The 17,348-nt window shown below is 46.9% G+C and overlaps 1 protein-coding gene across 1 annotated transcript in view; it reads left to right on the top strand.

The window, feature by feature from the left end:
- The window catches only part of GDPD4 (glycerophosphodiester phosphodiesterase domain containing 4), a 128,945-nt gene that overhangs the window by 34,531 nt on the left and 77,066 nt on the right, over positions 1-17,348 (top strand). The window contains exon 4 of the mRNA XM_082244462.1: positions 17,188-17,247. Within this exon, the coding sequence (XP_082100588.1) occupies positions 17,188-17,247 (60 nt within the window). The remainder of the gene's footprint in view (positions 1-17,187; positions 17,248-17,348) is intronic.

The raw sequence follows: 17,348 nt of genomic DNA, 5'->3' as shown, positions 1-17,348 counted from the left end.
CGACCTGTGAGGCGACCTGGTCATTACAGAAGCTATGGACCCGTTCTAATAGGAGCAACACAAGTCGCTCCGACTTAGAAAAAGGGTCCGGAGCTTCTCTGGGGCGACCCGGAGCGACCTGCATAGACTTCAATGTTATGAAGTCCGTGCCGGCCGCTCCGAGATCGCGGGGCGAGCAGCGCGCCGCGACCTGTGAGGTCGCCCGGCAAAGTCGGGTCGCTGCAATGTGAACGGGGCCTTAAAGTTGTTCTAAAGGCAAATTTTTTTTTTACCTTAATGCATTCTTTGCATTAAATTGTACATATACGCAGTGAAATAAACAGCCTCTGATTATACAAAGAGATGAGACAAATCTCCCTACAGAAGTTTTATTTGTATATCTGCTGTCTTCAGCTTTCTATACTGTTTAGAAAGTGAACATCACGTTAGTATTTTTTCTTCCTGTACCAGCACTGGGTGTGGAGTCTGTGTGAGAGCTGATTGGAGGAAAGGCACACATCTCCCCTCCATATAGGCAGAGGAAGGAAGAAACATGCAGAGCTGTGCTGTGAATAGACCAGCTCTCTGCTAATCTATCTCTTTGCACCCACCCCGGCACAGATTTTCAGTTGCTTTTATCTCCTTTGTCGGAGAACTTCCCAGGAGTTATCATGCTGATAACAGAGGAATGGAGCAGAAGAAAGACACAGGACTTAGGGCTTTGGAGAGAGATAAGTAAACACGACAGATATATGTGCCCAGGTCAAATTTCATGAATGGGGTTTAACATCCACTTTAAGGTAAAAACCTTTCAATAGCAGCTCCCCCAGCACCCCCACCCTAAACACTTACCTATGACCTTTATTTATCCCACGCTGTGCTCGTCTGCAACAGCTCTCCTTCCCTCTTTCTGGTCTCATACGCTTTGCTGATAGCAGCGGGAGCGGGGGTGAGGTGGAGCCGCACTGTGTGTGTCTAAAGACACACACAGCCTTTCTCGGGCGAGTGCCTGCACGGGGGCCCTCATACCAAGTGGCTTGCCATGGGGCACTTGGAAAGAGAGGAGAAGCAGAGTGCACCAGCTGGGGACCCCAGACAAGGAGGTTCGGGGCTGCTCTGTGCAAAACCATTGCACAGAACAGGTAAGTATCTAAGGTTTAGAAAAGTTTTTTTAGGGTTAGAACTGCTTTAACTGATATAGACAAAAGTGAGGTCACCATGCTGGCTGTGCTGTGTGGCAGGGGTACCTGGATTGCAAGACTGAGCACAAGTAGAACTTTTTTTTTTTCACAGGTGAAGCAGTTCATGTATAATTATTTCATCAGCATTTTTTTTCCAGCTATTTGCCTGGAGTTTGCCTTCGGCATTTTCAAAAAAAGTGTAGATAAGGACACTGAGCCTCAGATAAAGAAATAGAATCTAGAGTCGGTAGATTGTGACCTGGACGTTTATCTCCTTATCACAATCCATCTTCGCTTCCAATCAGATAATATCCGTACTTTAATCTTCCGTTTTAACCTGAGATGAGCTGTTACAAAGACGACTCTTCACATTTCCCCATTTCAATAGATATAAAATATACTCTGAAGAAAGACATGGTGAATGGACGAAATCTCCTTTTTTTTCCAACGATCAGACACCTTTCAGTACAAAACACAGGAGTCCTTGTTGTAGATGCTCAGTTGTCAGTAGATTGGAAAATGGAGACTGTGAAGATTTCAGTATTCAGAGGAAGACAGACAGTTGTAACTTCTCTGAGCCTGGAGACATTTGTCAGCACTGCGGATGGCGGCACACCGGCTTAGCGGTTAGCATCATTGCAGCGTAGGGGTCCTGCAACCAGTTCTCACTAGAAGCTCAACTGAACCTTTAGTTTAAGTGCCGGTTCACATTTGTGCGATGCGGGAACGCTGCGAATATGCAGCGTGATCCCGCATCGCACCCGCACCTCTGGCAGTTCACACTGCCATATGCGATACGCAGGGGGTGTCAATTAAAAGTTAACGACACCCCCAGTTGCGATCACATATCGCAGTGCGATCTGCATGTTCGCACAGTATCGGATCGCACTAGTGTGAACCACTATGCGATCCAATTCTGCTGCGGCTTAAAAAAATCCTCATGTGCGTGTTTATTGCGGATGCAGTGCGAATTCAACCATACAAAGTGTATGGCTGAAATTCGCACCGCACATGAGATTGCATGTAATTTAGGAGCAGTGCGCTCTCCGAATTACATGCGATCTCCGCAAACGCACAAATGTGAACCGGGACTAAATCAGCTAAATAAATTCCAGGTGCATCAAAGCAAAGCATGTTCAATGCCTTAGGCCCCTTTCACACGAACGATCGGATCAGATGCGCCTTTCAGTTTTTTAGGCGGATCTGATCGGATCCTCCGTGCATCCCTATGGGGCAGCGGATGTCAGCAGAGACATCTCCGCTGACACTGGCTGTTATCCGATTCCGATTCTGTCCGTGAAATCCGGAAACCCTATTTTCCATCCGTCTGGAAGATCGGATGGGATCGGATAAGAACGGACAGGTGGTCCGTTCTCATCCGATCTCCCCATAGAGGACAGCGGGGATCTGACAGCTCCGTCTCTGCACACAGAGCGGAGACAGAGCTGCCATCCGCCTGCTCAGCAGGGATCGGCGGATCGATCCCCCGCTGAGCAGAACGGGCTCCATCTGGCGCACCGCCCGTGTGAAAGAGCTCTGAAGCTGGATACACACTATACAACTTTTGTTATTCGATTTCCTTTAGATTTACCTTCAACTATGTAGTGCAAGGGTCTGCCTGATTGCATACAAATAGAAAGTGTTTAGGTTTGACCTCATATTATATCACAGGTGTCAAACACAAGGCCCGCGGGCCGAATGCGCCCCCCCAGGCCATTTCATGTGGCCCTCATACCTCTCCTGCAGGACCCCCCTTGTCTCTGCCCCCAACTTGTCTCAGTAGTGGGCAGCAGAGAGGACAGAACTCCTTTGAAAGATCCTGTACTCCTCTGTGCTGCTGCAGAAAGGCTTGTCTTTACCACCACCCCTTCTCAGCAGTCCGCAGCAAGGGCAGAACTCCTCCTACAGATCCTGCACCTCTCTGTGCAGCTGCAACACCACCTTGCCTCTGCCTCCCCTGGTCTCAGCATTCAGCAGATTCTGGAAGCTGACTCCAGCCCTCCTCTAGTTCTCCTCCAGACTCTGCACTTTCTTCTTCCCAGATCCACCCGCATCTTCTTCTTGGCAGCAGCACAAGGTAAGGGTATGCATTGTGATGTAGGAAAGGTGGGTGACTCTTGACTTCTGATGGTGGGGGGGGGGGCTCTTGACATCTCATGTAAGGGTGTAAGGGGTCGTTGGGTGCGCCGGGCCGGCCGCTGGGCGCACCGGCCGTGTGACAGGGACCTTACAGTTTGTTTTACTGTAAAGCAGCTGTAGGTGTAGAAAAGCCTGTCCTCTGCCAGCTGCTGCAGTTTGGGTCTCTTGCTTTCTTTGGGGAACCAGTGACCTCATGACAGGGGTCCAACATGCCCCCCTGCTGATTTAACCCTATAGATCTGCAGTCAGCAAATGTCATGCTCCCGGCTGATTGCAAATGTATATATTCAGTGGAATATATTTCTTGCGCCTAGGAGTGCCTAATCAGATGGTATACTATAGTTGATGGGTAATAATGGATATATATATTGGCTGAGCAGCTGCTATAAAGTGCAAAGTGAATATGTAGGAATTCCCAAACTAGATGAGAAAAATATAGCGCTTGCTGATGTATGCAGGGAACTAAGGGAGTAAGTATACAATAAAATCTAAAATTTCTAAAACCATAAAATGGGCTGTGCCCCTAAGACATATGTATATAAATATTAAAAATTAAAATAATTAATGTGCCAAAATCAAGTCCAACAATTCATTGTGATAATAAAGTGCTGAGTGATATTCAAAATAGTTCATAGGTGACTCATTGGTGAATAATCCAAAAAAACGCCAAATAAAAAAGGAGAAAGTGCTGGTGCTTGGTGCTGGATCCTCCAATAGGACAGGATGTCCGATCATGCAGATATTAGGGATGAAATGTAAACTCACCAGATAAGGTGGGTCTCTACTACCTTACGGCAAAGAGACCAATAGAGCTTTGGTGACCCTCCAGGTCTGAATAATGGCAACTGCTGGGCTCCTATCCCTCTCGGCCGGAATGCCCCAAATGGGCTGATTGAACTGTTCTGGCTCTGACTCAGTATGTGGACGGGGCATTGTGACTGTAGAATAACTCTGTCGCTGCATGAGTCGATTTTGTGTTTTTTTTTTTTTTGCTTGTGTCTACAAAACCATTTTAGGCCTGAATATTTAATGTTAAAACTCCTAAACTGTAAATATTTTCTGAATGCAGACACCCTGGAGAATGAAATAGTGGTAGTTCCATTTTTGTGTCGCCTGATATTTGCACAATGGTTTATCTAGTAATTTTTTGAGCATGCAAATGCGATATATTAACCACTTTTTTTCTAAAATTTAAAAGAGGAGGTTGTGCCGAGTAAAAAGATACCCAACATGCCCCGCTTAACCACCGACCGCCCGCCCACACTAGTTTTACTGCGGGCGAGTGACACAGGCGGGCCTGACAAAGTACCTGTACGTAATTCGGGTTCGCGCACTCCCTGCTGACCCGTGCTGTGATTGGACACAGCACCAGTCTGGCAGCAGATTTCAGCCAATGATTTGGCTGAAATCTTCTGATCGGCTGTGTTTCAAAAAGCACAGAACTCTGTGTGCATAGGAACAGCGTTGTTTCTTCTTCCCTGCAAAGCAGGGAGAAAGTAAAAGCAGCACATATTACACATTGTTAGGCACACAGTTAACTCCTTGATTGCCCCTAGATGTTAACCCCTTCCCATTGCTGACAGGCCAGCAATTGTCTTCTCCCAGCGCGGGGGGGGGGGGGGGGGGTGAGAAGAGAGAAGACAGCCGCTAGCGATAACCGCAGGAGAATCCAGCAGGCTGGTTTTACCTAAGTTGATCTATTCCAGGGTTGCGCTGAACCATCTCTATTTTGTCTCTGCTCCTCGGGAACCTTTTCTTGCACTAGGCCTATCTTTCCCTAGGCAGCATGCACCTGACCCTATCTAGGTGCTCCCCTCACTGCAGGGTGTGCCAGAATGACAAAAAAAGCCAAAGGGTTTCCAGTCACAACTTACTAGCCAGCCTGCAAGCAACCCAAGTAACCTGTCTTACAGTATGTGTTAAAAACAGGGGTTTAGTTGCACACATTTGCAAATACATGCGTAAGCTGCAGGCCACTGCTAGGCACCCTAATATCTGCACTGCAGACCCTAACTATACCTTTAAAGAGTCTCCACAGTGGAAGCACATGTATTCTAAAGGATAGATGGAGGACAGGTGACTGGAGGGAGCCCTCCCCTCCTTTACCACTTTACGACCGCCCGCCGAGCAGGCAGCCGCTCCTGGGCGAATCACCGTAAATGTACGGCGCTCGCTCTCGGGAGTCTAGGGGGCGAGCGCGCGCCGCCGCCGCTCCCGCCCCCGCTTGTCAGCGGGGAAGCCAATGCCTGGGTCAGGCGGCTCCGATTGCCGCCTGACACCCGCGATCGTTCCCCGCTGAGAGAAAAGAACGGTCGGCTGTTTTAAACACAGCTGACCGTTCTTCTCCCTGGGATGATCACAGAGCTCATGTGATCATTCTATATAGGATCACATGTTTCTACGGTCATTTCATAAGCCCCTCCCCCCCCCACAGTTAGAATCGCTCCCCTAGGCTCACATTTAACCCCTTGAGCACCCACACTGTTAACCCCTTCCCGGCCAGTGTCATTATTACAGTAACAGTGCATATTTTTAGCACTGATTACTGTAGTAATGTCACTGGTACCCCCAAAAGTGTCAAAAATGGCAGTTAGGGGTCCGATCTATCCGCCGCAATGTCGCAGTCCCGCAAAAAATTGCAGATCGCCACCATTACTATTAAAAAAAGAAAAAAACAATAAAAATGACATAAATCTTTCCCGTAGTTAGTAAATGTGATAACTTTTGCGCAAACCAATCAAAATACGCTTATTGCGATTTTCTTTTTTACCAAAAATATGCAGCAGAAAACAAATTGGCCTAAAATGTTAAAAAATGTTGATTTTTAATTTTTTTTTGGGAATGTTATGTATCAGAATGTGAAAAATATTGTTTTTTTTTTTTTCAAAATTGTCGCTCTTTTTTCAAAAATTAAAAATCGCACAGGTGATCAAATACCACCAAAAGAAAGCTCTGTTTGTGGGAAAAAAAGGACATAAATTTAGTTTGGGTACAGCGTTGCACGACTGCGCAATTGTCCATTAAAATAACGCAGTGCCGAATCGCAAAATATGGCCTGGTCAGGAAAGGGGTAAAATCTTCCGGTCTTAAAGTGGATAAAAATACGCTCATTGAGAATTTTTTTGTCAAAGACATGTAGCTAAATACATTTTGGCCTAAATATATGACAAAAATTGAATATATTGGATATTTTTTAACAGTCAAAGTAGAAAATGTCAATTTTTCACAACATTTTCGCTGTTTTTTTATTAATATTGCAAAAAATAAAAAGCGCAGAGGTGATCAAATACCACCAAAAGAAAGCTCTGTTTGTGGGAAAAAAAGGACGTAAATTTTGTTTGGGTACAGCATTGCATGACCGCGCAATTGTCAGTTAAAATTCACGCAGTGCCAAGTTGAAATAAGTGGCCTGGTCATTGAGCAGCAAAATATTCCGGGGCTAAAGTGGTTAAAGGGGCTCCACAGTGAGAGCACATGTATTCTGATGGATAGATGGAAAATTTTGGTGCACCACTAATACCTTGTATTTTGCAGGGCAACCTCTATTCACCTAAGTGTCTTTATATAGAGGGAGGCTGTTATTTACTAAGGTTCTCCAGAAGGCAGTAGAGGGGGGCTTGCTTCTTCCAGTGAAGTGCGATAGCTTTCCTAGCATAGAAAAGAAGGAGGCCAAACAAAGTCCTTTCTGTCACAGTAGGAACCAGCCAGACCCAGGATCCAGATTTCTATTGAGGACGGTATGGAAGGAACTTTAATGCTTTTCCCTTGCAAATAGGTCACATGTGTTAGAAATTAGAGCTTGGCTCAGAGCATGTCATTCAATTTCCCATAATGCCTCTTTCAAGGGCTGTTACCCATGCTTTTTTTTAGGCACTGTTTACAATTTGCATACTTAGCGTTCCCGGGAATGCCAAATGCAAGATCATCACCCTCAGTCCTGACTTACAAGAATAGGACCAGAATAATGTGTTAAAGATTAGATTTTTTCCTGTACATACTCAAAAATTAAAATTATTGAAACTATTTTAAGAAGCATTAGCCATTTGCGGTAAGCATACCACTAGTGTTGAGCGAACACGGACTGTATTATTCGTGTTCGTACCGAATAATTGGATTTTTTGTACCCGAACACGGACACGGACACTTTACTGTATGTTCGGGTAAAAATCCGTGTTCGGTCGTTTTATTTCCGGGTTTTGCATGCTTTGGCGCTCTTTTCATGGCGGGCTTTCAACAGCCAATCAACAACCGTTTAACTGGTGTGCCTTAAGCCATCCCAGCCATGCCTGCAAATGTCTCAGTAGCTGTGATTGGCCGTCTGAAGCATGTGACCAAGTCTTTATAAGTTCGAGGCAGCCGCAGCGGCGTCATTATGCTGCTTAGATTCAGGGACAGAGCACACATCAATGTGCTGGCTGCTGATTAGGGAAAGATAGGCAGGAAAAAACCATTTGTGTCCGGATAGAATTGAGGGACAGGTCGGAGTGTTTAGGCAGGGCGAGTTGTAGGCATTTTAGGGATAGAGTCTGCTGAATTATAGGGTCAGTGTCTTCTACAAACTACAATCGATATTGCTGTGTGGGGGGTGGGGTGAATCTGCACTCAATCCTGATCTACGATCTCTTCTCAATCCTGTTAGGGACAGAGTCTGCTGAATTTTAGGGAAACTGTGTTCTACAAACTACAATCGATATTGCTGTGTGGTGTGGGATTGGAGATAGGCAGGTGTCAGTGATCCACATCCATTTTTCTGTGTGTGAGCTGCAGTGAACACAATCTTTTTGGGCTGCAGTGAACACAATCTTTTTGGGGTGCAGTGAACAAAATCTTTTTGGGGTGCAGTGAACACAATCCTTTTTGGTGTGCAGTGAACACAATCTTTGTGGGGTGCAGTGAACAAAATCCTTTGTGGGGTGCAGTGAACACAATCTTTTTGGGGTGCAGTGAACAAAATCCTTTTTGGGGTGCAGTGAACAACATCCTTTTTGGGGTGCAGTGAACACAATCTTTTTGGGGTGCAGTGAACAAAATCCTTTGTGGGGTGCAGTGAACACAATCTTTTTGGGGTGCAGTGAACACAATCTTTTTGGGGTGGAGTGAACAACATCCTTTTTGTGGTGCAGTGAACAAAATCCTTTTTGGGGTGCAGTGAACAAAATCATTTTTGGGGTGCAGTGAACACAATCTTTTTGGGGTGCAGTGAACACAATCTTTGTGGGGTGCAGTGAACACAATCTTTTTGGGGTGGAGTGAACAACATCCTTTTTGGGGTGCAGTGAACAACATCCTTTTTGGGGTGCAGTGAACACAATCTTTTTGGGGTGCAGTGAACACAATCTTTGTGGGGTACAGTGAACAGAATCTTTGTGGGGTGCAGTGAACACAATCTTTGGGGGGTACAGTGAACACAATCTTTGTGAGGTGCAGTGAACACAATCTTTGTGGGGTGCAGTGAACACAATCATTGTGGGGTGCAGTGAACTCAATCTTTGTGGGGTACAGTGAACACAATCTCATACTTCTGAAGGTTTGAGGGTGCTGCCTGTTCCATACTCCCCCTACTCCTCATCTAGCCTTTTAGGGGTACAAACAATAGTAATTGGGGCCTAGTGTGGTTGTGTACGTGTGATATACATACACTTTTTTGGGATCATATTTTCTATTCCGCTATTTAATCAAAAACCTTTGGGGATCAGTTAAATTGGGGGATAGTCTGTGTTGGTACGTGTGAGAGAGATCCACCTTTCCAAGTTGTTGGGGTTCATCTCATACTTCTGAAGGTTTGAGGGTGCTGCCTGTTCCATACTCCCCCTACTCCTAGCCTTTTAGGGGTACAAACAATAGTAATTGGGGCCTAGTGTGGTTGTGTACGTGTGATATACATACACTTTTTTGGGATCATATTTTCTATTCCGCTATTTAATCAAAAACCTTTGGGGATCAGTTAAATTGGGGGATAGTCTGTGTTGGTACGTGTGAGAGAGATCCACCTTTCCAAGTTGTTGGGGTTCATCTCATACTTCTGAAGGTTTGAGGGTGCTGCCTGTTCCATACTCCCCCTACTCCTAGCCTTTTAGGGGTACAAACAATAGTAATTGGGGCCTAGTGTGGTTGTGTACGTGTGATATACATACACTTTTTTGGGATCATATTTTCTATTCCGCTATTTAATCAAAAACCTTTGGGGATCAGTTAAATTGGGGGATAGTCTGTGTTGGTACGTGTGAGAGAGATCCACCTTTCCAAGTTGTTGGGGTTCATCTCATACTTCTGAAGGTTTGAGGGTGCTGCCTGTTCCATACTCCCCCTACTCCTAGCCTTTTAGGGGTACAAACAATAGTAATTGGGGCCTAGTGTGGTTGTGTACGTGTGATATACATACACTTTTTTGGGATCATATTTTCTATTCCGCTATTTAATCAAAAACCTTTGGGGATCAGTTAAATTGGGGGATAGTCTGTGTTGGTACGTGTGAGAGAGATCCACCTTTCCAAGTTGTTGGGGTTCATCTCATACTTCTGAAGGTTTGAGGGTGCTGCCTGTTCCATACTCCCCCTACTCCTAGCCTTTTAGGGGTACAAACAATAGTAATTGGGGCCTAGTGTGGTTGTGTACGTGTGATATACATACACTTTTTTGGGATCATATTTTCTATTCCGCTATTTAATCAAAAACCTTTGGGGATCAGTTAAATTGGGGGATAGTCTGTGTTGGTACGTGTGAGAGAGATCCACCTTTCCAAGTTGTTGGGGTTCATCTCATACTTCTGAAGGTTTGAGGGTGCTGCCTGTTCCATACTCCCCCTACTCCTAGCCTTTTAGGGGTACAAACAATAGTAATTGGGGCCTAGTGTGGTTGTGTACGTGTGATATACATACACTTTTTTTGGATCATATTTTCTATTCCGCTATTCAATAAAAACCTTTCTAGGGCAAGATCTTAAATTACAGAAATATGAGGAGACCGTCAAATAAGGGCCGTGGCCTGGGTCGTGGTGCTGCTGGTAGAGCTCCTGTTGCAAGGAGAGGACATGGTCGATCTGTGCCAGCTACACGCACAAGTGAAACACCTTCCTCAAGTGTGAGTAGGCGACAGAACCTGCATCAGTATTTGGTAGGGCATCAAACGCCCCTAGAAGTGATGAGGCCAGAACAAGTTGAGGCGATAGTAGATTGGTTTGCTGCTGACAGTGCCTCCAGTTCCTTCACATTGTCTCCCACCCAGTCTACTGCAGAAAGGTCAGAGTTGGCACCTGCAGCCAATGTCCAACCGTCTTTCACCTCACCCCCTTGCAAATCAGGCCAGCAGTCTGAGCCCCAAGCCATACAGCAGTCTCTTATTCTTTTTGAGGACTCTGTCAGCAGGGTTTCCCAGGGCCATCCACCTAGCCCTGCCCCAGAAGTGGAAGAGATTGAGTGCAGCGATGCCCAACCACTTATTTCTCAAGATGAGTACATGCAAGGATCATCGCAGCACGTCTCCGATGATGACGAAACGCAGGTGCCAACTGCTGCGGCGTTCAGCATTGTGGAGACCGACAAGGAGGGCAGGGGTGAAGACTGGGTGGAAGATGATGTGGAGGACGATGAGGTCCTCGACCCCACATGGAATAAACGTCATGCAGGTGACCTGAGTAGTTTGGAGGAAGAGGCGGTGGTCGCACAGAGCCACCAGCACAGCAGAAGAGGGAGCAGGGTGCAGAAACGGAGCGGCCGTGCCCTAGACACTACGCCCGCTACTGCCCAACGCAGCAAGGGAACGAGCGCACCAAAGTCAGCTCAAAGGAGTTCTCTAGCGTGGAAGTTCTTTAGAAAATGTGCTGATGACAGGACGCGAGTGGTTTGCACCCTGTGCAATCAGAGCTTGAAGCGAGGCATGAACCTTCTCAACCTGAGCACAACCTGCATGATCAGGCATCTAAGTGCAAAGCACGAGCTGCAGTGGAGTACACACCTTCAAAACCAAGAAACGTCTCTGGCTCATCCTGCTTCCTCTTCTGCTGCAGTCTCGGCCGCTCCAGCCACATCTGTAGTGATACCGGCACCTGCCACCCCGCAAACAGACGATCTGTCAGCAACACCACCACCTGGGTCACCAACAACCATCTCCACAATGTCCCGTGGAAGCGTTCAGCTTTCCATCTCCCAAACACTTGAGAGGAAGAGGAAGTACCCCCCTACCCACCCGCGATCCCTGGCCCTGAATGCCAGCATTTCAAAATTATTGGCCTTTGAAATGCTGTCATTCCGTCTGGTGGAGACGCACAGTTTTAAAAACCTTATGTCGGTGGCTGTCCCACAGTACGTCGTGCCCAGCCGCCACTACTTTTCCAGGCAAGCCATCCCTTCCCTGCACAACCAAGTGGGGGAAAATATCAGGTGTGCACTGCGCAACGCCATCTGTGCCAAGGTCCACCTAACTACGGATACGTGGACCAGTAAGCACGGTCAGGGGCGTTATATCTCCCTAACGGCACACTGGGTAAATGCAGTGGCGGATGGGCCTGAGGCGGATAGCAATTTGGCGCATGTCCTTCCACCACCGAGGATTGCAGGGCGCTTCAGTTTGCCTCCTGTTCGTAACTCCTCCTACTCCGCTTCCTCATCCTCTACCGCCTCCTCATCCGGACAGCGTAACACCTTCACCACCAACTTCAGCACGGCCAGGGGTAAACGACAGCAGGCAGTTTTACAACTTGCCTGTTTGGGGGACAAACCACACACCGCGCAGGAGTTGTGGAGGAGCATGGAACAGCAGACAAATGAGTGGTTGCTGCCAGCGAGCCTCAAGCCCGGCCTGGTGGTGTGTGATAACGGGCGAAATCTCATAGCAGCTCTGGGCCTAGCCGGTTTGACGCACATCCCTTGCCTGGCGCATGTGCTGAATTTGGTGGTGCAGAGGTTCCTTAAAAACTACCCCGATATGTCAGAGCTGCTGCAGAAAGTGCGGGCCGTTTGTGCGCACTTTCGGCGTTCTCACCCTGCTGCTGCTCGCCTGGCAGCGCTGCAGCGTAACTTCGGCCTTCCCGCTCACCGCCTCATATGTGACGTGCCCACAAGGTGGAACTCCACCTTGCACATGCTGGAAAGACTGTGCGAGCAGCAGCAGGCCATAGTGGAGTTTCAGCTGCAGCACGCACGCGTGAGTCGCTCTGCGGAACAGCACCACTTCACCACCAATAACTGGGCCTCCATGCGAGACCTGTGTGCCTTGTTGCGCTGTTTTGAGTACTCCACCAACATGGCCAGTGGCAATGACGCCGTTCTCAGCTTAACTATCCCACTTCTATGCCTCCTTGAAAAAACAATTCGGGCGATGATGGAAGAGGATGTGGCACAGGATGAGGAGGAGGAGGAGGATGAAGAGGTAACATTTCCAAGGCTTTCAGGGCAGTCATTCGCAAGGGGCTCCGAGGGTGGGTTCCTGCACACGCAAACGCCAGGGACGCAATTGTCCAGCAGGGGCACAGTTCTGGAGGATGAGGAGGATGAGGAGGAGGAGGAGCTGGAGGAGGAGATGGAACCATGTTCACAGCAGGGTGGCACCCAGGCCAGCTCATGGCCATCACTGGTGCGTGGCTGGGGGGATACAGAGGACACGGACGATACACCTCCCACAGAGGACAGCCTTTCGTCGCCTCTGGGCAGCCTGGCACACATGAGCGATTACATGCTGCAGTGTCTCCACAACGACCGCCGAGTTGCCCACATTCTAACTTGTGCTGATTACTGGGTGGCCACGCTGCTGGATCCCCGTTACAAGGACAACGTACCGTCCTTAATTCACTCACTGGAGCGCGATCGCAAGATGCGCGAGTACAAGCGCACGCTGGTAGACGCCATGCTGCTGGCATTCCCATCTGACAGCGGGGCCACAGTGGAAGCACAAGGCAGAGGAGGAGGAGGAGGAGGTCGCCAACGCAACCAGGGCACCGCCAGCACCTCAGAAGGCAGGGTTAGCATGGCCGAAATGTGGAAAAGCTTTGTCAGCACGCCACAACAAACAGCAGCACCAGCAGCTCAGATGGAACGTCTTAGCAGGAGGCAGCATTTTACCAACATGGTGGAGCAGTATGTGTGCACACGCCTACATGTAGTGAATGACGGGTCTGCCCCCTTCAACTTCTGGGTCTCCAAATTGGGCACATGGCCTGAGCTTGCCCTTTACGCCTTGGAGGTGCTGGCGTGCCCTGCAGCCAGTGTATTATCTGAACGGGTATTTAGCACGGCTGGGGGCGTTATAACAGACAAGCGCAGCCGCCTGTCCAGAGACAATGTGGACAAGCTCACGTTCATTAAAATGAACCAGGCATGGATCCCACGGGACTTTTCCGTACCTTATGCAGAATAGCAATGGATACCGACCTTACCCACCCATTGTTCCATTTTTGCTCTTTCTCACTCTTTTGGGGTGTACCCTCATTTAAAATTTTTGAAAAGAAGCAGTGTTGGCTACCTCGTCCTCCTCCTCAGGGCCAGATTAATGTAGGGGCTATTGGAGCTGCAGCTCCAGGCCCCTACCTTTTATATAGGCCCCGGGTTGGCCATATTCACTGTTACCGCTCTTCTGTCACTTGTAAACACAGAAGTCTGGCTTCTATGCTCGCTTCCCCAGGCAGCACCCTCAGAACCTCCCCACACAGCGTGAAGGCCGGACAAGGAGGGACAGTTGGCGATGCATGGATGTGTTTATGGGCTTCAGAGACAGCATCCCATGTTGAATTAGGCATGCATGGCTGCACCCTTCCTCCTCTGGGTGCATGGCAAGGCACGGCCCTTAAGGCCCTTCAAAATCCTCAGCACCAAGCCCATGATGCTGTTAATCCGGCCCTGGTCCTCCTCCACCGCCGCTTCCACCTACACCGCCCATAGGTGTGCGCAGCCTATTGCATTAAGGTGTGCACCCCAAAGTTGAAATACACATGCATGTGTTTGCCAGCAGGGAGAGTAATGTATCGGGGCCATGTACCTGTAGGCAAGGAGAAATAGAGCAGAGCAGGTCCCAGGGAGATCTTTCCCATCTCCTCACTGGCAATGCTATGTGCCCTAGGTGATTAGGGTGTGCCCAGGCACACCCAGCACACCCTGTGCGCACGCCTATGTCACCGCCACATCCACCACCACCTCAACCTCCCTCCTACTCCATATGGGCCTCGTCCTTCAGAGATGAAGAAGAACATTGTTTTATTTTTCTGTTTTTTTTTTGTTGTTTTAAGTTATTTCCCTATCCACATTTGTTTGCAGAGCACTTGCCATGCTCTTAATTACGTTTTGCTGCCATTTGCAGCACTCTAGCCCTTTCCTTTGGTGTTTTAGAGCCATTTTAGTGCCTTAAAGTTCGGGTCCCCATTGACTTCAATGGGGTTCGGTGTCCGGGAAAAGTTCGGTAAAAGTCCGGGACACGGACCCGGACTTTTTTTTAAAGTTCGGCCGAACCCGTCGAACACGGACATCTAGGTGTTCGCTCAACCCTACATACCACCCTCAGAAAAGCGATCCACCTTGGATCTCTTTTCAAAGGGCGTTATACCAGGTTAGGTGCTATTGTCGCCTCCTGAATGTCTTCTTTTTTTTTTTTTTTTTTACTTTTTTAATTGCCAAACAGCTATTTTACATTACAGGACTGGAACGCAACAGGAAAAGCCATATATTTTGTATGGCTCAAATTGCATCAAATTTGCACTAAAATGTTGTAGAACCCTTAATTTTCTCCATGCCTAATTGCATTACATGGGAGCTCTGATGAAGGGAGCTTGACTCCCGAAACACGTTAGCGGTCCTATCTACAAGGACATGTTCCATTTAATGTGTGGTGGATTCTTGTAATGCGATTTTATTATTTTTCTTGTTTGTGAGTAGGTTTTTGGCATTTTATGAAAAAAATTTTTATGGTGACCACGGGTAATGCATTAGGTGTTTGCGCCTCCTTTATCTTTTCTTTTATCTATTTTGTATGGCTCAAATTCCATCAAATTTTCACAAAAATGTTGTAGAACCCTTTATTTTCTCCATGCCTAATTGCATTACATGGGAGCTCTGATGAAGGGAGCTTGACTCCCGAAACACGTTAGCGGTCCTATCTACAAGAACATGTTCCATTCAATGTGTGGTGGATTCTTGTAATGCGTTTTTGTTATTTTTCTTGTCTATGAGTAGGTTTTTGGCATTTTTTATTAAAACATTTTTTATGGTGACCACGGGTAATGCAGTAGGTGTTTGCGCCTCCTTTTTCTTTTCTTTTATATATTTTGTATGGCTCAAATTGCATCACATTTGCACAAAAATGTTGTAGAACCCTTTATTTTCTCCATGCCTAATTGCATTACATTGGTGTGAACACCCATGTGATGCGATTCTGGCATTTTGCAATCTGCCTATTGCCGGCAACGGCACCAGGTCACAGTGAGGGCGGGTTTGAAATCATTCAGTTGAACGCGCACAATTTCAAACTTACATATCAGTGCGAGTTTAGGGGTGATTTGACAAACATCTGTACAGGTTTATGCACAGATGTCTATTGAAATCGCCCTGAAGTCACCAAAAGTAGTGCAGAAACTACTTTTGGGAATCAGTGCGGCGCCGCAAAGTCAGGGTTGCACCAATTAAGACAGTGACGTTGCCGGCAATAAGCTCTGATTTGGCATGCGATTTGACATGTCATGTTTTTGACATGTTTTTAAAACATCCAGTATGCATGAGGCCTTAGGATTAGCTATAGCTAGGTTTTTCTTTTACTTTAACCACTTGCCGACCGCTGCAAGTACATATACTGCGGCGGTCAGCCCCTCACAGGCAAAGTGACGTAGGGGTACGTCACTAGCCTGTGAGGCTCTGGGGAGCGAGCACGCGCCACCGGATGCGCGCTCCCGCTCCCGCTCAGTCACGGACCCCCCCACGTGTGTGCCCGGCGGGCACTCGCGATCGTCAGTTACAGCGGGAGAAAGGCAGGCTGCTAATGTAAACAAAGCCGCCTGTCATTCTCCCCTGTGTAAGAATGGAGATCATACGGTTCTGCTATGTAGGACCGTTGATCACTGTTCTTACAGCTCAAGCCACAGCCAATCACAGTTAGAATGACGCCCCTAGGGACACACATAACCCCTCCCTCTCAAAAAAAGTTAACCCCTTCACTGCCAGTGTCATTTTTACAGTAACAGTGCATATGTATAGCACTGATTACTGTAGTAATGTCACTGATAACCCCAAAAGTGTCAAAAATGTCAGTCAAGGGTCCGATCTGTCCGCCGCAATGTCGCAGTCCCGCAAAAAAATCGCAGATCGCCGCCATTACGCTTTAAAAAAAAAAAAAACAACAAAAATGACATAAATCTTTCCCTTAGTTAGTAAACGCAGTAACTTTTGCGCAAACCAATCAAAATACGCTTTTTGCGATTTTTTTTTTTACCAAAAATATGTAGCATAAAACAAATTGGCCTAAAATGTTAAAACATTTTGATTTTTTACATTTTTTTGGGGGGAATTTCATATAATGAGAAAATGTGAAAAATATTATTTTTGCAAAATTTACGCTCTTTTTTTTGTTTATAGCGCATGATCAAAAAATCGCACAGGTGATCAAATACCACCAAAAGAAAGCTCTGTTTGTGGGAAAAAAAGTCAAAATCGTTTAGGTACAGCGTCGCACGACCACTAAAGTCGTTAAAGTCACGAAGTGCTGAATCGCAAAATAGGCCCTGGTCAGGAAGGGGGTAAAATCTTCCGGGGCTTAAGTGGTTAAGCTCTTACACGTATGTTAGCATATAAATGACTCATATAGTGATATTACTTTTCATTGGCCAATGTAATAATTGGAGTGTAAATGAATGGACAAAGTTATTGACTTTTATTTTTAAAATTACCTTTGTACAACATATATTTTTTTGTTATAGATTTTAGCAGTATGTTTGTTGTCAGAAGGCCAACAGCTCTATCTACACTGGTGTCACAAGGTAAGACTCACCTAATATGTTATGTCAGTTACATTTGTAAAATATAATGGTGTCAAAAAATACCAATCATTTTAGATGGTTATACCCTTAATTTATTACAG

The sequence above is a fragment of the Pelophylax lessonae genome (assembly GCF_965119305.1).
Source record: "Pelophylax lessonae genome assembly, chromosome: 2".
NCBI classification, from domain to species: Eukaryota; Metazoa; Chordata; class Amphibia; order Anura; family Ranidae; genus Pelophylax; species Pelophylax lessonae.
This window is presented reverse-complemented; position numbering and strand designations above follow the sequence as displayed.